Source organism: Vombatus ursinus, unplaced genomic scaffold (assembly GCF_900497805.2).
Source record: "Vombatus ursinus unplaced genomic scaffold, bare-nosed wombat genome assembly UNPS02000255.1, whole genome shotgun sequence".
Lineage (NCBI taxonomy): Eukaryota > Metazoa > Chordata > Mammalia > Diprotodontia > Vombatidae > Vombatus > Vombatus ursinus.
Genome location: NW_020940033.1, coordinates 255232 through 279709, shown reverse-complemented (window position 1 = coordinate 279709; position 24478 = coordinate 255232). Strand labels below are relative to the sequence as shown.

At 37.5% G+C, this 24478-nt stretch overlaps 1 protein-coding gene across 3 annotated transcripts in view; it reads right to left on the bottom strand.

Annotated features, from left to right (window-relative positions):
* The window catches only part of LOC114033145 (ran-binding protein 3-like), a 63783-nt gene that overhangs the window by 1521 nt on the left and 37784 nt on the right, over positions 1 to 24478 (bottom strand). For 2 of the 3 annotated variants that reach the window (XM_027848618.1, XM_027848689.1), the window contains 3 exons: positions 23349 to 23469; positions 10283 to 10425; positions 2389 to 2578 (listed from right to left, as the gene is read on the bottom strand). In XM_027848618.1, coding sequence (XP_027704419.1) covers positions 2389 to 2578; positions 10283 to 10425; positions 23349 to 23469 — 454 coding nt within the window. Of the gene's footprint in view, positions 1 to 2388; positions 2579 to 5867; positions 5943 to 10282; positions 10426 to 23348; positions 23470 to 24478 lie in introns of those variants that run through there. The other variant, XM_027848744.1, reaches the window with a different exon arrangement.

Sequence of the window (24478 nt, the reverse complement as noted above, 5' to 3'; positions counted from 1 at the left end):
CATGAAGAGTTGGACATGACTGAAAATGACAGAACAACAACATAGTAGGAGAAAACCTAAGAAAGGAACTATAAAATAAGCATTTGTATACAGGATATTCCAAAAATCTTAGTACAGTTTAAAGCTACTAAAGCTTACTAAAAAAAGGCCAGTATAATACCTTATGGTAACCATTAAATCTTTTTCAGTAGTTCATAAAATAGTCACTTTCCCCTTCACCAACCATGAGTTGAAAAAGACACTGAGACCATTAACAGTTTTTTTTAGAGAAAATAATTAATTTACCAAAGAAATATTGGAATTTGTTTCATCTATCTCAGGTTTTTCTTCTCTCATGTTTTCTTTTACTATGTAGCTAGATTAATTATTGAGAAATATCTTTTTATAGAATTGATAACTTACTAACCTTAACACACTTTTATACTACTTTTACACTATTTTTAAAAATTAATGTGTATGTATGTGCTGTTACCTCCCTAGAACTACTTATTGTAGAATGGAATTTAATTCAAGCTGCGTTGGTTTTTTAAGCTATCATAGCTTAAACTGCACCAAGACTTTTGGGACACTGAATTATGCCTTCTGGAAATGTTGAACTAGAATATAAAATACCCTTTTTGTAAAGATGGTTGATGTTTACTGGATTTTTTTTCTCTTTCTTTTTTACACAATTCTATCTAAATATATTTTGAACTTTCCTAACCTGCCAATTCCTTAAAATAGATCGCTACTCTTGATAAAAATTAAATTGCATATAAAATGATATAAAAATAGATATAAAATGAATTCAATAAATATTTATTGAACTGAATTGAATTGAATGTAGTTTTCCTAAACATATAAACAATTCAATGAGAAACATCAGCCACTAGTTCTTTGGTTAAAACAAGTAAGTTGTAGTTTGGGTTCATATATTTGTTTCTTTTGCCCCTAGGGTTTTAAAAATAATACTAATAGAAGGCATGGCACCCTGAAAGTATAATAAAGAGAAGATGTAATTTCAACTTTACTTCTCAAAGTCATGCTGTCTGCACTCATGCCCTATGCTAAGTTCTTGAATTGTGTATATTTAAAATAAAATTCTGATCCAAAATGACAAAATTGAAATCTGAACACTCATTAGTACATGTGGCTGGAGAGAGAGATGACGGGTAGATAGCCAGAGGGCTCTCCTGTCACTCTCACAATGAAGGAAGGAAGTGAGTACACATTTTCAGCAGACTGTGGTACCTAGAGAAGAGCTACCTGGGATGGGCAGGCATAGATGGGTTTGCAGTCTGAATCATTGGAGGGAACTTTTGAATCAAGGAGATCACAGGTCTATTTGAATATTTGAGAAGATGATTACACAATCCCTAAATAGCGCCAAAGTTGGGTGTTACAAAAAGCTGGATCTGTCTAAAGTGTTTGCTATTAGAAATGCCAGAAAGTCCTTACTAACAGTTTCACCTACGGAATACTGCTCTATAAATTGTTATTAAACTGTTCATTTCTCCCTTCAAAGTGATGGCTATTGCTTTTAAGCTCACACTCCTAAATTCAACACTTAGAGTATTTATATCATTTCACCTAAAAGTCTATTTGTTGTTTACTCATTTTAAGTATTGCTATATTCTTCAGTCCCTCGAAATAAACAGGGCAGCTAGATGGTACAGTGGACAGAATGCTGGGCCAGGAGTCAGGAAGATTCCTCTTCCTGAGTTCAAATCTGGCCTCAGATGCTTTTCAGCTGTGTGACCCTGGACAAGTCATTTAACCCTGTTTGTCTCAGTTCCTCATCTGTAAAATGATAAATGGCAAATCACTCCAGTATCTTTGCCAAGAAAACTCCAAATGGGGTCACAAAGTGCTACTTTCATGACTGAAAAATAACTAAACAACAAGAAGAAATGAACAGTGATTTCTGCTTTTAAGTACAAGTGTTCCTCATTGTGAATAGCATCTAGATTTGTACACCACAAATCTTATAAACAAAGTTGTTGAGTATTTTTTTTAAGGAAACAAATAGGATTTTCATAAATACAGGCCAATCTTAAATAATGGTGCCATCCATTCCTTCTGCCATATATACATACTGCTCCTGTGTGTGTATGTGTGTGTGTGTGTGTATGTGTGTGTGTGTGTGTGAAATAAAGTGGAAAAATCAAGAAATAAGCTTTCCGCAATGTAAAGTTTTAAATAGAACATTACCTGAAAATAGAAACTATAATCTATAATTTATGTACCAATAATATACCAATGTACCAATTATGTATCAATAATATACCAATAACCAAATTAATCTATAATTTATGTACCAATAATGTGCTTGTCAAGATATGATTAGCCTTTGGAAAAATCCTAGCAGATACTCTATTTTAAGGTATGGGGGAATGAAAATCAACTTACCTGACCGATCTGTGGTGACTTTAAGCATATCATCATCTTCATCACAACTATCACAGCTTAATAATTGGATGACTGTTTCTGACTCAGCTTCAATTTCATTTACATCTATTTCCTGTTTATAAAATGTTCTTAATGCAACAAGACGGTGATGTATTGCTGCATAAAGACATCCAACATCTTTAGCACTTGCCTGCACAAAAAAATGAAATTGTTAAGAATAGTCATAGACTAGTACTTTTAAACATATCTCCTATGTCTAGGAGTTCCTTTTTAAGTAATTTTCCATCCTCCTTAATAATATGATTACTTGACTTGGGTACCCTGAAGGAAAAGTGCCTATGTAGCATAAATCTAGTGGAGTGTGTAGATAATAATCACATCCCCCCTCCAACTGTTGAAAAACAACCCACATTAAATTAAATTCCATTCTATTGTAGTTGTAAGGAGGTAATGGCACATGGATATACAACAACATTGAGAAAGCAAAGTTGAGTGATTTTAAAGACATTTTATTTGAACTTAGAATTAGCTCTATGGAATTTAGTTTTATAGATGACTGTAGGACCTTTTTCATGGAGGAAAAGGAAGTTACGCCTTGACTCCATAAACACACATTACTGTCACTGACAATTGTCACCATAAAGGTAAAAAGAATATTTTTTAAAAGGATGGGGAAGCAAACAAATTAATAAAAGCATTTTAAAACAGAATATTTGTTAAATCAATTTTAGAACATAATCTTTTTAGTGACTTATAGAGAGGAATCATGCTACTTCATGTATCCTAACTAGTGTCTAGAACATTTATAAATTTCAAACAATATTAGCTGATAAGGTCAGTTTGAGAGTACTAGTTTCTAGGTCATGATGAGTTAGAGAAAAAATTTTTCAATGTCCTCACTCACTGGAGGGGAGCTGAGCTCTTCCACTTCTTCAGGAATCAACTAAAATTTTTCTTTGGCCATTTTAAAACATCTCAGATTCTAATAGGCAGGGCATCAAATCAGGTTAAATAATTCCAATACTCTAACCACTTGATTGGAAAACAGATTACTTGGGGAGCAGGTCATGTAGGCAAAGGGTATGGCAATGCTTCCCCCATTTTCACAGGACTCTGCTTGGACATCCTGGCATCCCCTCAAAACACTGCCTTTTTCTAAAACAAAACCTAACTACTGGGCATTCCCACAGATTCCTATGTCCTTTTCCATTACAGGAACACTATCCTGTATTGTTTTTAAATTAGTATAATAACTTTATATTTGTATAGTATCTTATAGTTTTAAAAGCATTTTCCTATACATTATTTCAGAGGAAATCAAGTTTGTTTCCCCCCCATGGTAGGCCCAATGATCAGAAATTTGTATGTATAGACTACTATTTTTTATATATTAATAATTAATAATCTATTAATACCTGTTAGTAGGATACCAGATAGGAGGCAGTAGTACAATGGCAACTGCAGGCATGTGGTTAGGCTCTATGGTTCTATTCTTTCATGTTAATTAGCTATATCAAGCAAAATTTTTCTTTTTCTTTTTTTTTTCAATTTTTGGGCAATTGGGATTAAGTGACTTGTGGCAATTGGGGTTAAGTGACTTGTGCTTTTTCCCTAAACATCTCAAACAGACTACACTCTGGAATCAGGGTAGCATATGGCCATTGGGTCAACTGATAAAAACCAAGACATTATCTCATTTGATCATCATCATATAGGCATGGCAGATATTACTCTCATTTTGAAGATGAGGAAACTATCAGATTACACACTAAATGGCAGAAATGGGACTAGAATCTAGATTTTAAAATATTTATAATCCAATTCTTTTGCCACAATTTGATGCTGTATTTTCTTCAATCATTCTAAAGATCTTTTATTTCATCAGAATTAGTAAATCTATCATTGATGTAAATCAGAACATCTCTAAGCCTTAGAAGCCTATCTTAATTAAATTTAATTAAATAAATATTTACATTTCCTATTCTGTGGAATGAACCTGAATTAGGTACTATGGATATGGAGCTGTCAAAATGACATGACTGATTGACATGCACACAAGAATTTATAATATGAATCAGAATAGGATAGGTCCTTTGGAGAAGTCAAAGCAAAAGGGAAAAGAGATTAGGAATGGGTAAATTCTAGCTTGGAGAATTTGGGAAAGTTTCATACAAAAGAAGTGGCACCTAATGAGGATCTTAATAGAAGAGGATTCCAAAAGGCAGAGATACAGAACAGTTCCGCTTATAAGCCTACCTGCATAAAGAAAGGATAGTATGAGATCAGGAAACGGCTAATTGTCGGAGATGACTGGATTAGAGTGTACAAAGGTTAGTTTAAAACAAGTCTGGAAAGACAGGTTGAAGACAGATCTTAGAGGGTTCTGTGTTCCATAATAAATTTTATTCTATGTTGCTTGTTTGTAATGCTAGACAATGGGAAGCTGTTGAAGGTCGTTGGGCAGGGTGGTGACATACTCTGACCTGAAAATTGGAAAGATTACTTTGGCACTAATGTGAAGGATAGATTGGAGAGGACAGAACTAGAGAAGGGAAACCAGTTAGACTTTCAAAATAGTGTAGGCAAAAGGTAATGGATGTGAAATGTTACCTTTGACCCAGCTGTATCACTACTGGCTCTGTGTCCCAAAGAGATCAAAGAAAAGGGGGAAAGACTTATTTTGTACAAAAATATTTATAGCAGCTCTTTTTGTAATGGCAAAGAACTGGAAACTTAAGGCATGCCCATCAATTGGGGAATGGTTTAGAAAATTGTGATATATGATTATGATGTGATATTATTGTGCTATAAGAAATGAAGAAGGGGATTGTTTCAGAAAAACCAGGAAAGATTTATATGAACTAATGCAAAGTCAAGTGAACAGAAACAGGAGAACATCACACACAGTAATAGTAATATTGTAAGAATGATCAGTTGTGAAAGATTTAGCTACTCTGATCAAGATAATGATCCAAGACAATTCAGGACTTAGGACGAAAAATGCTATCTGCCTCCAGAGAAAGAAATTATGAATTCTAAGTGCAAACTCAAGCATACTTTTTTCTTTACTTAATTTTTCTTGTTTTTGTCTGTTTTTTCTTCTGCAACATGGCTAATATGGAAATACATTTTGCATGACTTCACATGTACAATCAATATCAAATTGCTTGCTTTCTCAAGGAGGGGAGAGGGGCACTTATTCAATGCACATTGTTTGACTTTCAAAGTTTTGAATACAATTCATTGGAAAGATGGCAGTGCCATCAACAGAGAAAGACATTAGAAGAGGAATACTTTGGAGGGAGGAAAAGGTCAGTTTTGATTGCGTTGGGTTTGAAGTGCTACAGGATAACCAGTTAGCAATGTCAGTTGTCAAATTTCTAACTTCACAGTATCTCTCTCATATGTCACCTTCTCTCCTTTCATCTACCACTTTAGTTCAGGCTCTCATCACCTGTTGTTTGTACTACTGCAATTACCTTCCAATTGATGTCTCTACCTCAGTTCTCTCCTCATTTTAAACCATTGTCAATACAGCCGCCAAAATGATTTTCCTGAAACAAAGTCAAGATGGCACAGTTGAATGGAAGCGTCTATGACTAGTTTGCTCAGCACACTTCCTCCACAACGATCTAGAAAATGTGCCAGACCAAATTCTGATTGGGAAAGCCAAAAAGAAAGTTACAATGAGTCATTTTTCCAGTCTAGGGTAGCTTAGGGAAACCAACAGAAAAGTTTGCAGTCATGGCACATGGTGGCAGTAGTGGAGAGAATTTCAGTGCTTAAAGATAGAAATGGGGCTGAGACAGAGCACCAGAGCAGAAAGAGATGCCAGGGGATCCCTGAACTAGGACCGGGTGCTAGAATGGGTTCCATGTGGTAGTTCTGTCACCTATTACCCAGTTCATTTACCCTCAAAGAAAAATTCAAGTCGAACACAAGCCCAAACAAGAACTTTAAGAAGAATTTTTAAAAAGAGTTTAAAAAGAGTAAAAAAAATGAAAAACCAAATGAGGATTGTAGAGGAAAAATGGGAAAAGAAATGAGGGCTATGGAAGGAAGACATGAAAAGGGAATCAACAGCTTGGTAAAAAGAAGTACAAAACCTTACTTAAGAAAATAACTCCTTGAAAATTAGAATTGGCTAAGTGGAAAATAATGACTCCATGAGACATGAAAAAGTAATAAACAAAAAGACTGAAAGAAATGAAATAAAATGTGAGATATCTCATAGAAAAAACAACTGACCTGGAAAACAGATTGAGGAGAGATTTTTTTTTTTTTGTTAGGCAATTGGGCTTAAGTGACTTGCCCAGGGTCACACAGCTAGTAAGTGTTAAGTGTTTGGTCTGAGGACAGATTTCAACTCAGGTCCTCCTGACTTCAGGGCCGGTGCTCTATCCACTGCACCACCTAGCTGCCTCCAAGGAGAGATAATTTAAGAATCATCATATTACCTAAAAGCCATGAACAAAAAACAAAAGAGCCTAGATATTATATTTCAAGAAATCTTGAAAGAAAACTTTCAAGATATCTTAGAACCAGAGAGCAAAGTAAAAATTGAAAGAATCCACTAGTTACCTCCTGAAGAAACCCCAAAATGAAAACTCCCAGGAATATCATGGCCTAATTCCAGAGCTCCCAGGTAAGGGAAAATACTGTAAGTAGCCAGAAGGAAAGGATTCAAGCACATGGAGCCACAGTACGGATCATGTAAGATTTAATAGCTACCACTATAATGGGACAGAATATTCTAGAAGGCAGAGACTAGGGATTACAACCAAGAATAACCTACCCACCGAAACAGAGTATAAACCTACAGAGGAAAACATGCATCTTTAATGAAATAGAGAACTTTTTAGCATTACTAATGAAAAGACCAAAGCCGAGCAGAAAATTTTTCATTAGAACACAAGTCTCAAGAGAAGCATTAAAAATGAGTGATAAATCGTAAGTGACTAGTGAAGGTCAAACTGTTCACATTCATTCTTATATAGGGAGATGATGCATGTAACTCTTTAAAACTTTATCATTAGAGGACAAATATATGAAAGAAATTGTCTATTGGATCTATGAATAGGGGACTTGATGTTCATGATGAAGAGTTCTATCTCTAAAGAGATAGAGAAGTTCACAGAAAGTAAAATGGATAATTTTGATTACATAAAATTAAAGTTTTTATACAAATAAAACCAATGCAGCTAAAATGATAAGAAAAGCAGAAAAGTATGTGTGTGGGGGGGGAAGGGACAGAGAGGAATCTTTGCAGCAAGTATCTTTTCTAATAAAGGCCTCATTTCTTTTCTTTTCTTTTCTTTTTTTTTTTTGGTGATACAATTGGGGTTAAGTGACCTGCCCAGGGTCACACAGCTAGTAAGTGTCAAGTGTCTGAGGTCACGTTTGAATTCAGGTCTTCCTGACTCCAGGGCTGGTGCTCTATCCACTGTGCCACCCAGATGCCCAAATTATATATATTACATGGTGCAATGGATAGATTACTGGGTCTACTCAGGAAGATTCATTTTCCTGAGTTCAAATTCAGCCTCAGACACTTAGTAGCTGTGTCACCCTGGGCAAGTCACTTAACCCTGCTTGCCTCAGTTTCCTCATCTGTAAAATGAGCTGGAAAAGGAAATGGCAAACAACTCTAGTATCTTTGCCAAGAACAACCCAAATGGAGTCATGAAGGTGCTGTGGAAATGTAGGCAGCAAGTATAGACAAATTAAAAAATACTTTTGCAGTAAAGAGTAAAGAGAATAACGTTTTGAGAGGCTAGAAGGCCAAAGGAAAGTTTTTGTAAGATGGATACAACCTGAGCATGTTAGAGGAAGAAGCCTCTAGAGGGGGAGAGATTGAAGGAACAGGAAAAAGAGGGGATGGTTGATAGAGCAAAATCACAAGGAATACAGGATGACACAAAAATTAGGGTACATGTGTACGTGCTCGTGTGTGTGCGTGTGTGTGTGAGAGAAAGAGAGAGAGAGAGAGAGAGAGAGAGAGAGAGAGAGAGAGAGAGAAAGGGAGGGAGGGGGAGAGAGAGAATGACAATGTTAACTATGGCAAAGAGGAGCTGTTCCTTTGAGATTGAATGGAAGGAGGGGAGAATGGATAAGGACATGAAAAGCAGTGGAGGAAGGAAGGGGAAATGTTGATTCTCTTTCAATAAATATGCAACATGGAAATGTGTTTTGCATTACTACACATGTATAACCTATGTTACATTGCTTACCTTCTCAATTTGGCGGGGGAGGGAGGGAGAGAATTTGGATCTCAAAATTTGAAAAAAAGAATATTAAAATTGTTTTTACATGTAATTCGGGGGAAATAAAATATTAAATTTTAAAAAAATAAATATATAACAGTGATTTTTGGATGGACTCATAATGCCCTTAATTCTTTCAGTTAAGATGCAAGTACATTGCTAAGGTATGAGTTAGAAGTGACCTTGGAGCACTCACCTAGTTTAACTCCCATATTTTATTTTCCTCAAATGGAGAAACAGAATCAGATATTAAATGACCTGGCCAAAATGACACAGTGGTAACCCGGCAGGGCCAGGTTTGGAATCCAAATCTCCTGACCTGGTCCAGATCCAGGTCTATGGTCCTTCTCACTATGCCAGTGCTGCCAATAACAACAAATAAAACATTTGGGGGAAAAGTGGCCGAAACTAAAATATCAATAATGCTCTCCTACCAATACTAAATACTGAATAATACCAATAATATCAAAACCAATACTTAAAATGCATGTGAGAAGATCTTGATAGGTTTTCACAAGGCAGGATTTTGAACAGGTAGCCTGCTTTCTTTCCTTAAATTCATGTGTTGTGTGTTGGGGGAAGGGGAGAGGATGTGTATTTAAGATATTGAGATTGGTTCAGCCGCTGACTTCATTAGTCAAATAGCTTGACAAGAATGTGACAAGATCTAAATATTAATTCCTAAATAGCTACCAGTATCCTAGCAAAGAGTACTTACAAATGATTGACAGTTGTAATGTTATACTAAATTCTATGTCAGTGTTTGGACAGCACAGGTCTACTGTATATTTTAAAAATATGAAGAGTGGTCTGAAATTTTAGTAATAGCTTTGGGGCTGGGGCTAGAGGAGAGATACCAAAACTATGATTTCACTGATACACGGGAATGAGTGTGAGAAGATTCCTTTTATCAAAGCAGGTGGGCACCTTATTCTGTATTTTAAAGTCTTAGAGTAGATTAAGGCTACTGAGTAATTATGATGATCTCAGTGTCACACAATGGTCAAAAGCAGGACTTGAACCCAGGTCTTCCTGACTCTAAAGTCAGTTTGTTCTTTCACTCTGGCCATTTTCTGCCCTACCATTTACTGCTATTCTACTTTCCAAAGTGGACCTGGCAGAGATCATGCCTGGCATGGGCTAAGCCACTCAACCCTGTAAGGTGAAGCCTTTTCTTCACCCTTGCCATTTTTCCATCGCCCTCTCCCTTCCATTGTTTTGCTCTGAAAACTGTAACAAAATCAACACAACCTTGAACAACCCCCTTGAAAGGACATGTCAATCCACTGCACTAATGTTCAACTCACCATTTTGGAGACTTTTCAGACCATAACTCCATACCTTGTCTCCACTTCCCTAAAATGGATTATTTCCCATTAGAATGTCAGCTCTTTGAATGCAAGGGCTAATTTTTGTACTTATATATTCCCGGTGCTTAGCATATAGTGAACATGATAAATAACTTATTTCATTCATTCATTTATTTTCTTTCCTATGAGAATGCTATAATGCTGACTCTCATAGTTACTGTAAAAAAAAAAATCAAGTCACTTGCTCACTCCAGTGGGCTAGATATATACCATAAGATAATTATATTTCTTAAGACAAACAAAAAACCTCAAATGTCTTACCTGAATTAAAAATATTTTGATGGAACAGTCATCTAAATCTGTGGCAGTGATGCGTAGATTTTTGAGACTTGCTCTTTGTATCTCCATTTGTGCCCAGAGTTTGCTGTTGAGGATCAGCCTTAGACTGCCTTGATTTCGCATAACTAAAACAGGAATGTGTATGTGTTAAGGGCTATAGAAAAAAAATCAATTCCTCAGTTTTCCTAGGATTTGCTATCATTTGAAGAATAGCAAGTTAAAAAAAATTTTCTTTTCAGATTGTGTGCCCATTATAAATTTTTTGATCGGGATTAAAGTCTTGTTTTCAGATTAGATTAGGAGTTCATTTTATTGTAAGCTTAAAAAAAAAAGGATTCAATGCCATGAACTTAATATAAAAGGGAAGGTGAGTACTGGAAGGGAGCCACAAAATTCATAAGATCTGCAGCAATGACCAGAATCTGAAGAATCCTGCCTTACTCTGGGAAGAGCCATGGACCTGCTAGTCCTTTTCTGTCCCCAAACCTTCTTAAACCAGAGCAAAGGACAAAAATCCCCTATCTTAGAACCAGTGGGCAAACCTTGGTTATAATGATTTACCTACTTGGCCTCAGTTCCATTCACTATCTTTTTTCTTTGCACGAGGCTGAACCATTCTTCTGTACTTGAATCCCCGTGACCTCCTGTTTTCTGCATCTTCTAGATAGCTCTAATCATGCTTTTCTCCATGTTTTCCTGAATGGCCCAGGCCTCTGGATTTAATAATCTCTCTCAGACTGTGCTTCATTGCACCTTGCATAGACCTCTTAAGACTGACCCTGGCCCACCTACCTAATCTTTTTTTTTTAAGGCAATTGGGGTTAAGTGACTTGCCCAGGGCCACACAGTTAGTAAGTATCAAGTGTTTGGTCTGAGGCCAGATTTGAACTCGGGTCCTCCTGATTTCAGGGCCAGTGCTCTATCCACTGTGTCACCCAGATGCCCCCCACTTGATTTTAAATGTTTGTTTGTCTGTTCTTTTTGGACAAAGGTTCTGAATTATCTAGGTCAGGGGTGGGGAACCTGCCACCTTGAGAGTGGAGTCAAGAAAACCTGAGTTCAAGTTTGACCTCAGACACTTACTAGTCATGGAATGATACCCTGGGCAAGTCACTTTACTTCTGTTTGCCTCAGTTTCCTCAACTGAGGAATGGGGATATTAACAGCATCTCCTTCACAGGATTGTTGTGAGAATCAAATAAGATAACTTATGTAAAGCACTTAGCACAGTCCCTGGCACGTAATAGGTGCTATAGAAATGCTTCTTCCATTCCATTTGCTTCCCACTAGAGCTAACTCACTGTATCACCGTGTGCTGTATGTTCAGGGGAAGTTTTATAATTATTATAATCATAACTAGGAATTCAGGTACCTGGGCAAATTCACTTTGGGGGAGAAGTTTAAGGTATGACCACTCCTGTGCTTGGCTGAGGAAGACTGCAGATAGAAGTCAGAGTTGTTGAGAAGATTCAGGACCTGTAAGGTCAGGGTGTTAGAAGGGGCAGAAGTTGGGGTGGAGAAAAAGATTGTGAGAGGGGGAGCTAGGTGGCACAGTGGATAGAGCACCTGCCCTGAATTCAGGAGGACCTGAGTTGAAATCTGGCCTCAGACCAAACACTTGACACTTACTAGCTGTGTGACCCTGGGCAAGTTACTTAACCCCAATTGCCTTAAAAAAAATTATGAGAGTTGGAGTTATTAAAGAGGAAGGAGAGACGTTTCACAGATGATAACAACACAAATCCAAACAGGATAGAGTGAGTCTTACAAGTGAAGAGGAGGTGGTTGACTAGTGATGGTGGCTCAGGCAGGGTCTAAAAGTCCCAGTGGGAAACAAGTAGTGTTATAGCTCCTCCTCCTGGCCTTTTCAAAAGAGAGAGAGAGAGAAAGAGGCAGAGAGAGACAGACAGAGAGACAGAGAAAGACAGAGAGACAGAGAGAGAGAGAGAAAAGCAGGAAGCTTTGAGATGGTGCCAATAGATGAGGTGTCTTAAGAAAAAAGCTGATTTCACTGAGCATCAGAATTTGGGAGGAAGGTGATAGAAAAAGATTTAGGGGGAAGGAGAGCTGAATAACAACACAGAAGAGTTTCAGAGGGGATAGTGGCAATGGAAGTATGGGAAAACAACACAAAAAGATTCCGGAGTTCTAATTAATGCACTGATCAATCATAACTTCAGAGGACCGACAGCGAAGTATGCCAAGAGGCTGTCTGTTCCTTTCCATAGGGTAAGAAAGAAGACTTGATATAGTCTTTCCATCAATAAAACATTTAAAATGAAAAATAAGGGAAGGAAAAATACAGAAGGCTAGGAACTCGAGAGGACTAGCCTTGAACTTGTCATGAGAGGGAACAGCAATGTCTAAAACGCGCTGCCTTTGTTACTGCCGTACCTTCTCCTTCCAGGTGATCCTGGGTATCCCTGCGTAACTCAGGATACAAGTCTCCAAGCCAGGTAGCAAGTTAGGGGAGGTCTACCGGCGGGGGGGTGGGGTGAGTTCTAGGGAGAGGCAAAATGACGGTGTGGTCCTAGAGAGTTGGGCCTACCGCTCTGATGTAGGAGAGGACAAAGACCCGGACGTTCCATGCCGGTTCTGGCTCTGGCAATTGGTGTGATGTCAAGAGCACAAAAATAGGATCAGCTAGGCAGAAAGCAGTTTGTGAGGAAGGAGGAGGAGGAGGGAGAAAAACAACAACAACCAGAACGTGAAGAACCAGGAGAATGCCATGAGGAAGGAGAAGAGCAGTGATAGCAACCAAAGGATAGTAGCGTGAAGAAGAGGAAAAGGGAGAAGTAGAAAGATAAGGCACCTTTTTATTTTCATTTCCTTTTCTAAAATATCAGGAACTTGGAGACTGCTAGACTCTTGAAAGCCTCGCGTTTAGATTCTACTTTGAAAAAAAAGTCATAAAGTCACTGATTTAGACCTGAAGGGGACTTCAGAGGTCATCTGGTCCAACCCCCTCTCTTCAGAGATGAAGACCGAGGCTCAGGGAGGTTAAGTGACTTGTCCCAGGTCACACAGGTAGCAGACATCAAAGGCGAGGATTTGAACCCAGGTGCTCTGATTTCCGAGCCAGTGATCTTTCCATTGTACCAAAGATAAAGTGATTTTTTTAGTCTAATAAATCTTATCCATCCCTTAATGCTCAACGTAAGTTTTACTTCGTATGATTGTGGATTTAGAGAGGGAAGGGGGAACTCGGAGGCTGTTCATTTTACAGCTAAGAAAACTGAGGCAGAGAGGTCAAGTGAATTGCTCGACATCATTGCTTGACAGAGATTAATAAGTCTCTGAGGCAGGATTTGATTCCAGATCTTTCTGGCTTGAAGGCAGATCTCCTTTGCCCTCATGCTGCCTCTCATTTTACGTTGCTGTTATTTAATTCTGTTCCCTAATTGATAAATGGTTAAAGGATAAGAACAAACAGTTTTCGGAAGAAAATATTCAACTATTGATAAACATATTTAAAAATGCTCTAAGTCACTAACAATTAGAGAAATGTCAATTAAGATAACTCTGAGGTTCCATCTCATACCCATCAGATTGGCAAAGTTGGCAAAAAAAAGTGAGTGACAAATGCTGTGGGAAAACAGGTGTATTAATGCACTGCTGGATGAGTTGTGGACTAGTCCAGCCATTCTGGAAAGTAAGTTGGAATTAAGCCCTCAATAGCCATTAAATCATGCATACATACATATCGTTTGACCCAGTGATACATTAGGTCTATATGCCAAGCAGATCAAAGAAAGAAGAAAAGGATTCATATATATAACAAAATTTATAACAACTCATTTTGTGGTAGCACAGAAGTGGAAACAAGTGGTGTCGATTAATTGGGAAAGGGCTAAATGAGTTATGATATACATAAATGATAGATTTTGTTGTAAAAAATGATGAAAGGGGATGGTTTTAAAGAAACCTTAAATGACTTATATAAACTGATGCAGAGTGAGGTAAAGCAGAACTATGACAATTTATACAATAACAGCAATAATATAAAGACAAACAACTTTGAAAGATTAAGGAACTTTGATTAACACAATGATTGATGACAATTTCACAATACTCAAGACTAAACACTTGCCTCTTGATAGAGAGGTGATTAATTCAGAGTACAGACTCTCTCTCTCTCTCTGTTTCCTTCCTTCCCTCCCTCCATATGTATGTATGTATGAACACAAATATTTGAACATGGGCAATATGGGAAATGGTTTTGTACATGTTTGCAACAGGGGTTTTGTTTTATCTTGCATTCTCAGTAGAGGGAAGAGGTGGGAGGGAGAGAATTTGGATCAGAAAATAAAATTTAATTTAGAAATAAAGATATTTAACCATGCCTGTGTAGGTCCCATCTCTTTTTATGAATGTACCTAACAGTAAGTACTGTGACTTCTCTTTCTTTGCTTTTACACAACAAAGTGCTATGCATGTATAAAGTACTGAAGGCCACTAAGTAAATATTTTTGAATGTGTGGCTATCACAAACAAACAAACATAGTGACTTTGAATTCAAAGTCAGTATTATGAAACCTTATTTCTGGTTCTGCCTTAATTTGCAGCTATGTTAACCACTATGGCATTTTGCTTCTCTTTTCTCTGTCCCTTCTTGTGCTGCTCTGGAATTCCAGGAAGCAAAGGAATTCTAACAGCTGCCTTGAAGGATCCTTGCTCTGGAAAAACTGAGTCAACAAAACATGCCGGGGCAATATAAACAAAGGGGCTCAATGTAGCTGTAATTTCTCTGAAGGCTTGTGCCTGCCACCAAAATTATAGTGTTTTGGATATGTTGTTGTTTTAGGGTCAAGCCTGAGGAGGTCATAGTAAGGGTCAAATTTCCCCTAAGAAGTTATTTATTCTTCAACACAGTTGAAATGAATGTTGAGCACTCATTAGGAAAAGTACTTAATTGCTGGCAGGAAGCTCCCCCTCCCGCTCCCCCCACCCCAACTTAAAAAAAAAACACACACACAACAAACCACTTTATCTTTCCCTTTAAGGTAAACTCCAAATGCAATGAAGTTGTACACAATTATATCTTCTTCCACAAATATTTTTCATGGTAGAATATGAACTTTTCCATAAAGGTCTATGCTGCTGTCTCTTGGTGCAGATATGATCCTGGGTTTTAGAAGTTTAAACCATTGTGGCAGAAGCCCTCTGTTTCTCCCAAGGAAGCTATCCAGTGGCTCCCAGCAATGACCCAGCAACTTTATGTGTTTGTAATCAAAGAGTTTACCTAACTCCATATGGAGAAGCTTATCACCAGAAAGCTATCCATAGATGTCTAATATTTTGGCTCTGGTAAGCCATGAAACAGATACACAACAGGATTCAATCCACTGACATCTCTTTCTCTTTTTGCCCTGAAAGTTGAGAAAAATGAAGGGGGTGGGGTAGAGAATGGAGAGCAGAGGGTGCTAACTCTTAGACCATCTACAAATACTAACTCAATTCTTGGTACTCTTTATATATTGATCTTCATTCAATGACCTATGAGCCGATACTTTTTGAAGGAACTAAATCATATTTCTATTCTCAATATAAATGAAAGCAGAAACAATAAATAAGACTTATGGACTCACAATCACACAGTTCTTACTCTCTCTGAACACCAGGGCATCTGAAGGTCCAGCTCACTCTGCTGAACAGGCATTTTCTTCCCTCTTATGGAGACTACTTTGGGCTCAAAACATTGGTCAGACATCATACTGGTTAGGGCTCTCTCTTCTTTGCTCCACAAATGCTGTTATGACTGTGTGGAAGGAGGGCCCCAGAACCTACAGCCTACCCTCCCCAATTCCAGCTCACCCTCCCAGCTGCTCAAACTTTACAATGGCTGCCTGGCTGCCAGGAAGCTTGGGGATGACTACACCTTGGGGCCAATTCAGTGACTGATAAGTCAATACTTGGAACCTTGATATCATGAGAAAGCTCGGATATCTCCTTTGTACTTTATCTTCTTCTGTTAGAATGTAAGCTTCCTGAGAGTAGGGATTAGTTTGTTCTCTTTTTTTGTTATCCCCAGGATTTAGAACAGTGCCTAGCACAAAGAAAGCATTTAATAAGCATGTTTATTCTCATTCTCTCTCTCTCTCTCTCTCTCTCTCTCTCTCTCTCTCTCTCTCTCTCTCTCTCTCTCTCTGTCACTGTCTATTACCATTTATAATTTAAACCAGGGATGGGGAACCTGTGGCCTTGAGGCCACATGTGGCTCTCTAGGTCCTCAAGTGCAGCCCTTTGACTTAATCCAAACTTCACTGAACAAATCCCTTTAATATCAGGATTTGTTCTATAAAACTTGGACTAACTCAAAAGGTTGCAGCCAAGGATCTAGAATGCCACATGTGGCCTCCAGGCTGCAGGTTCTCCACTCCTGGTTTAAAGGATCGAAATACCAATAGACTGTCCTTGCTTCTGCCAATCTAAATGCCATTCCTTCAATACTCTGAAGAATTCAGGTGCAAGTCACTTACTCTGAACCACTGAGTTTCACAGCAGCCGTACCCTCATTCTCAACTCTATTTACAGCTTCATAGGATCACAGATTTAAAGCTAGAAGGGACCTTCCATGCCTCACATGAGTAGAATTGCAGTCATGCTATTATATATGCTCTCACCCTCTGATGCACACCTGTAAATCTCAGCACCAAATCAATCATTCAGACAAACTGCTAATTTTGGCCGTGTCCCATTCTGTACACCCACACTCTGCTGGGTCACAAGCCCCCCAGGGGTCAGATTTTGCACTGCCATGATAAACACACCTAATTGACATCAATGAATTCATGTTCTTTAAGTAGCAGGAGAAATTAATAGTGCTATCTAACAACTGTAGGCCTAGCTCTGTCTGCATTATAATTTGAGTAGCCCTAGAGTCAAATAATAAAAAATGTGCAATTAAATAGAACATCTTATAAGTTCTTCTCAAAGAGGAAAATAAAGGACTTGGTAAAGCTGTTGTGCCTATTATGTGCCCAGATGCAGCAACAACTATTATTTCAAAGGCTATTTCGTCATCCATTTTGTAATGCTTACAGTGGGTATAAGCAAAAAGACCACAACAAAAGTATTTTCAGCTTAAATGCCATCATCCATGCCAAACAATATCACAAAAATAAAAATAGCTAACAAGAAGGAAATTATTTCTTACCACCATAGAAGTCATTGCAGAATCAGTAATCTACATACAGTAAGATAATCAACTATTTAAAGAAATGGTCAAAATTAATATGAAATTAGATGAGAAATTGATGTTGTATGCAATTACAACTCTAACCCAATCTGTTCAAACAAGTTGTCAACTCCAAAAAATGGGAGATGAGCAAAAGAATCTGACTATCACCATTTCATAGAGATGTTTAACTGAAGTAAAACACTAAGCAGAGGCCAAAAGAACCCAGAAACCAACTCAGACAGCAAACATTTAATCTGCTTGGTAAGCAGAGAGACATTAGAATATAAATTAATTTGCCAAACATTATAGAGGAAGATGAAACAAGATTATAAGAGTTATCCTCTCATAGAACAGTGAAAAGCAGGGGAAAAATGAACCAACAAGAAAATTTGAAGTAAGATGCAGTTAAACCAGATTGTCTGAAAGGCATTTGAGGCTGAAACTACAAGTAGACACCTAATAGAGAACAAATAGAATGACACATTAACAGGTAAATTGACAGTTTAAAAAATTATTCTTATAATAAATCACTATGACAATAATGGAACCACCATGTTTGATTACTACCAACACAGTATCTTTTCTGCACTGTTAGGAAGAGTCAGTGGCATTTAAGTATAGAAAGATGGGGAAGAGGACCTAAACATTACAAAATATATGCAGAAGGAGTCTATGCTGGAAACAACATTATTTTAAAGGCATTCATGACCAATTTTCAAGATATCTTAAAGAAGGGATGATTCTAAAAGAATGGGAAAAAATTACAAACAGCAATATACCCCCCCCAAAGGTGACTAAGAAGAGAGCAGAATTGGCAGATATATTTCTTATATCTATAAGAATCTTTGTGAGAATGATCTGTGCAAATTCAGAGTATACTTGGTAAATATGGAGAAGGAACAAGAAGGTTTTAACCATTTTCTACAGCAGACCATCTTCATAGTCACAACTGACTGAGAGCTACAGGGAATGTAAGATTCCAATGTATCTATTCTTTATTAATTTCAAGAAAGTGTGACTCAGAAGAAAATGTAGCCAGTCTTAATGTAGCACATATCACACAATGAACCTCAGATGACTTTGGGCATCTAATTGCTTTGTATCAATATCAAAATGAGTCATGAAAAAGGGAGATAAGTGCTCATCTGAAGTATTTACTAGAGTGAAAAAGGATGTCCTAAGCAAGGTCTGAATAGAAGAGGGCATCTTTATGATGGCAAAATTCTCCACATGTTCCCATTTACTGATGATGTTGTACGAATTTGAATCAAACCCTGGTATATACTACACAAAGCCTCCTTGATAAAAATCTATAATTATTCAAGACATTGTTCTAAATAATCAACTAACAACACTCGAAAAATCAGAGCAGATGAAAAATGTGTAGTACCAAGATTATGAAATGTAGCTGGATGTGGTCTCCTTCATGAGAATGTAAGCTCCTTGAGGGCAAGGACCATGTTTTTGTCTTTCTTTGTTTCCCCAGTGCCTGGCATATAGTAAATGCTTAATACATGCTTACTGATTGGCTGACTGATTGGATGGGCAGCCCACTGAATTAGTCCAGTGGTCCATAGGTAGTGGACAAGAGCTACAGATGAATAATGTTCTGGGCCCAGAAGTAGAGGAAATTAAGCTGAATTACATTTGGGAAATTGTGCCATCTTTTCAATGATCCTAAGTTGCCAATTGCTGTAGGAGTCCATATTTTTTAACACCAATGTTTTCTTGGTGATGACCCATTGTTCCTAATCATAGATCACCATGACGTCAGTAAGACAAAAACTATCAAGTATCCCAAAAAGGAAATGAAAGCTGTGTAATGGGCTAAAGTACATTACCTATAATGACTTGAACCAGTGTTAGTAAGGACGTGGATACCTAGAAAAGAAGATAGATGGGCAATGTAGGGTCCTCGGTAATCCCAGGATGAATGCTAAACTGACCCTAAAGAAACATTGAAGCAATTAGAGGAAAACTTCTAGAATACTGGGTGAATGCCTCTCAGAGAATAAAGGACAAGATCATACAGGACAGAAAGATGTTAAAGGGCTGTGGTCTATTTAGCTAGAGGGAGAAATCACAGGTTCATCAAGTTAGTCAAGTAAGGAGAAATCACAGGTTCATCAAGTTAGTCAAGTAAGGAACACTAAGTATCAAGTGGCAGCTGTTACTGTTGTTCTTCAGTTGTGTCCAACTCTTTGTGACCCCTTTCAGGATTTTCTTGGCAAAGATACTAGAGTGGTTTGCCATTTCCATCTTCAGCTCATTTTACAGATGAGAAAACTGAGGAAAACTGGGTTAAGTGACTTGCCCAGGGTCACACAGCTAGTAAGTGTCTGAGGCCAGATTTGAACTCAGGAAGATGAGTTTTCCTGACTTCAGACCTGGCACGCTATCCACCATGGCACCCAGCTGCCTTTATCAAGTGGCAGGCATGCCTTTAAATATTCCACAGCTATTCATGTACCCACTAACTCTCCTACTATTTTTTGAAGAAATAAAAATGCCCTATCATTCATTGTCACTGTTTCCATTTTATAGAAGTAATTGAGACAAAGGCTGAACAAATTTGCCCTACAGTAGTTCCAGTATCTTGTTACTCTTAATTAGTTCTAACATGCCTGAGCTACCCCCTTAAGGCAATGAAGTTATTCTATTTCTCATTGGGGATAAGTTGATACAGTAATGAAAACTTGAAAAGAATGCTCTGTGTCCCCTGTGGCAGTTTATAAGAAAGGGGGAGTGACATCTTTCTTTTGCTTGGGCAGGTCCAATCCAGGAATAAGTTGAAATTTAGTGCCCAAATAAAAGAAAGTCCCAAATATAGAATAGATAGAGTGCCGAGTGGAGGAAGATGGCAGTGAACACAGCTTTAGGCAGCTGCTTATCAATATTCCCTCTGCAAAGAAACCCAGGAGTGTGTGAGCATAGCCAACACTTAGAAATATTGAGGGAACATTTTAAAATTATCCTGGTTTGAAGCATTTGGACTAATCTGAAAGAGAAACCTTTAACAATCTTTTTTTAACCATTTGTTCTGAAACAATGTCCTACTTCTTTCTTTCCAAAACATCTACAGGAAGAACTCCTTCCTTGAAGTCATCAGGGCAGTGATGAGATGGAGGCAAGGCCTAGAGATCCTTGAATAGATTACCAAAAGGAATTAGAATAATCACTCACCTAAAGGCAGCATCAGGGCAACTAGGTGGCACCATAGTGCATAGAGTGCTAGGCCTGGAGTCTGGAAGAGTTCAAATCTGGCACTTACTAGCTGCGTGACTCTGGGAAAATCACTTCACCCTATTTGTCTCAGTTTCCTCATCTCTAAAATGAGCTGGAGAAGGAAATGGCAAACAACTCAGTGTCTTTGCCAAGAAAACCCCAAATGGAGTCAGGAAGAGTCAGACATGACAAAAATGATTGAAGCTAAACTGAAGGGCAGTATCTTCTTTCCTCATTTCACGAAAGAGTCAGAGTCCTAATAAGAAGTAAAAGGACCTTTTGATTATTACACATAACCTATTATTAGTTAGATGGGGGGGCGGGAGTGGGGTATGAGCCCTTGAGGTGAAAGGTCAAAGAAGAATTTAGTGGTTTTATAAGGAAGATTCTCCTGGGACTTCCGAAAAAAATTAAGTGAATATTATTCTATTGAATGTTAGCCCTAAACTGTGTAACATGTTTTGTCATATTGTGAAATGTGCTTGGTTCAAGATTCCTATAAATGTTATTTCAAGATGCCTAGTTTCAGAGACATGTCAGAAAGTATGAAAGGATTCTGTCAGTTTAGAGTGACATTTCTCTCTGAGGCAGGACAATGGTTGAATTTAAATTAATAAAAATGTTTAAATAATCAAATTATAAAAACTATAATCATATTATTAAAACAGTAATATTATGGTAGTTAAAAATATTAATTATAACAAAAAGATTTGTGCTTGAAATGCAGAGCATGCTGTTAATTTTTTTCTTCTGCAAAAGTGAGAGTGAAGGTTGAAAATTGTAGTTTCCTCTCAATGCTGAAGGGTGTGTGTATGTGTGTGTGAGTGTGTGTGTGTATGTGTGTCTGTTAACCAAGTCCCAGTAGAGAGCTATAGGCATAGCTAACTTTAAGCAAGCATACACATCTACATTTAAATCAAACATTTATTGAGTACAATCTGATCCTGAAGTACATTTCTAGGCTTGTCATGGGTAATTTTCCTTTGTAGACTCTACAGTTCAGCTAAACAGGCCTTTTTGCTGTTCCTAATATAAGACATCTCTGTGTGCTTGCACTGACTGTCCTATGTCAATCAATCAACATTTATTAAGCACCTGTTATGTGCTAGGTACTGTGCCAAGTGCTAGTGATACAAAAAGAGGTAAAGGCAATTCCTGTTCTCAAGAAGCATATATTCTAATGGGGGGGGAGGGAGAGGCCCTCAGCAAACATATACATACATACACACATATACATACATATATACACATACATACATATGCATATATACATGTACACATACACACACACACACACACACACACACACACACTGAGCAAGCTATATACAGGATGAATAGGATGTAATTAACAGAGGGAAGGCACTAGAATTAAGAGGGGTTAGGGAAAGCTTCCAGTAAAAGAAAGGATCCTAACTGGAAGCTAGGAAGGTCAATAGATGCAGTGAATGAGGGATTTCACTCCAGGCATGGGAGATGGCCAGAGAGAAAGCTGAGAGCTGAGAGATGGAGCACCTTGTTCATGGGACAACCAGGAGGCTAGAGTCACTGGATAGAAGAGTATGAAGTGAGGAATAAGGTGTAAGGAGACTGGAAAGATAGTGGTAGTGGCCGGAGGAGGCAGGAGCTAAGTTATAAAGGGTTTTGGATGTCAAACGAAGCATTCTTATAGGCAATAGGGAGCCACTGGAGTTTAGAGTGTGTGTGTGTGTGTTGGCATGGTGGGACTAGTGCTTTAGGAAAATCACTTTAGTATCTGAAACAGGGAGAGACTATATACCTGAAATGCTTTCCTGACCCCTTCACCCTCTTGCTGTCTCCTGGCCCCCAACTCATAGAAGCCATAGTTTTCTTTAAAACTTAAGTCAAGTTCAGCCATCAACACAAAACCTTTGCTGATCCCCGAAACTACTAGTATCCTTCCACCCCAAATTACCATGTATTTATTTTATATGTACTTAAATAGACACATCATATTTCCTATAAAAGAATGAAGACTCCCTATGATTATGGACTGTTTCATTTTCCCTTTGTATCTCTGACACTAAGTGCAGTGCCAGCCACATAGTTAGCAGTTAATAAATGTTAGCACTAAAGATAAATTGAGTTGGGGGAAATTTTTTTCCTAAAATTAAGATTCATAATGGGATCCCTCTAAATAACTAATTTCTCTAACATATTAGGGAATATTTTGTCAAGTAGGTGGCAAAGCAGTTAGAGTGTTGGATCTGGGGCCAGAAGGAACTAACTTCTGACATTTCCTGGCTATGTGAAGCTGAGCAAGTCACTTGATTCTTATTTGCTTCAGTTTCCTCACCTGTAAAATGGGAATAATTATAAGACCTACCTCCCAGGGTTGTTGTGGGGATCAAATGAAATAATATTTGTAAAGCACTTTGTAAACCTTAAAGTGCTTACATAAATGATAGCTATTACTGCTGTTATTATTACAATATACTATTCACACAAATTCTGTTTATGCAAACCTTTCAGAAATGCTTCTCACATAAAGTGAGATCTACGTATATTAAAACTTGGATCCCTAAGAAATGTATCAGCCTCTGTTTCTGAGTTATATATGTCTGAAATCCTATTTACCCAGAGAAACATGATTTAGTTAACAAATAAAATTAGTTTTCCTTACTCAGCCTTGACTGCAGCATTCCAGAGTTATTGTTGGCTGTGTCATTAAGTCTCAAAGTTCCTCTGCCCCTTTCAGTCCAAGATTGTGTCATCTTTTTAAATATAAAGAGTTTGCAGTTGATCTAAATGAAAAATAAAAACAAAGACAACTTGTTATATAGGTAAATTTGTTCTGAATCAGGTATCTTCTATAGACCCACTTTCAAATGACCTCAATGCTATGAAGGATAGGGATCTATGATAATCAGAAATGAAATTTAAGATGTCCTATAATAATGAACATATGATATATCTTAAGAGTAGCCCAACCACTCCAAACTACTGTTTGAACTAAATAGCACAAGGTCATGGAGAAGGAAGAAGAGAAGAAAGGGAAAGGAGGGAGTCCTGGGAGAAGCAGACTTTGGGGTTTGAAAACATTTGCATGATTACTTTAATTTTTATTTCCTATCATTGGATTGAGTCATTAAACTTGTGATGCAAATCTGCATAAACAATATACAAATTAAAGCACTTTACATGGCTCAGTATATGCAGATGAGGGAAATTTTGATTTGGACAAAATGTCAAACAAACTCACTCAGCTGAAAGAACTTTGACAAAGTAAAAAAACCAAAAACAACTAACAGTGGAGAAAGTGCCAGGAGTCAGAAAGCCAAGTTCATATTTGATCTCAGGCATTTACTAGATGTTTGACCTTGGACAAGTCACTTAAACTCTGTTTGCCTCAGTTTCCTCATCTACAAAATTAGGATAATTAATGGCATCTACCTTCTGAGGTCATGGTAAGCAACAAATGAGGTAATAATTGTAAAGTGCTCAGCACAGTGCCTAGCATATAGTAAGGATTACATAAATGTATACTATTATTATATTAAAAATTACTATAATTGTCAATACTATTGTAATACTGTTATAATATTGTTATTGATTCCTATATTCCTTATCTTGGATGTAGGTCATCTTTTCAATATAGCATTTCATAAATATTGTGAAATGCAGATATATTTCTTTCAGAACTGTTTAATTACAGCATTGATTATAAAAAAGTCACCACTGGGTTTTTTGTTTGATTTTTGTTTTTTGGCCCTAAATCTTAGGTCAATCAAATCACTGATACAGTTGAGTATG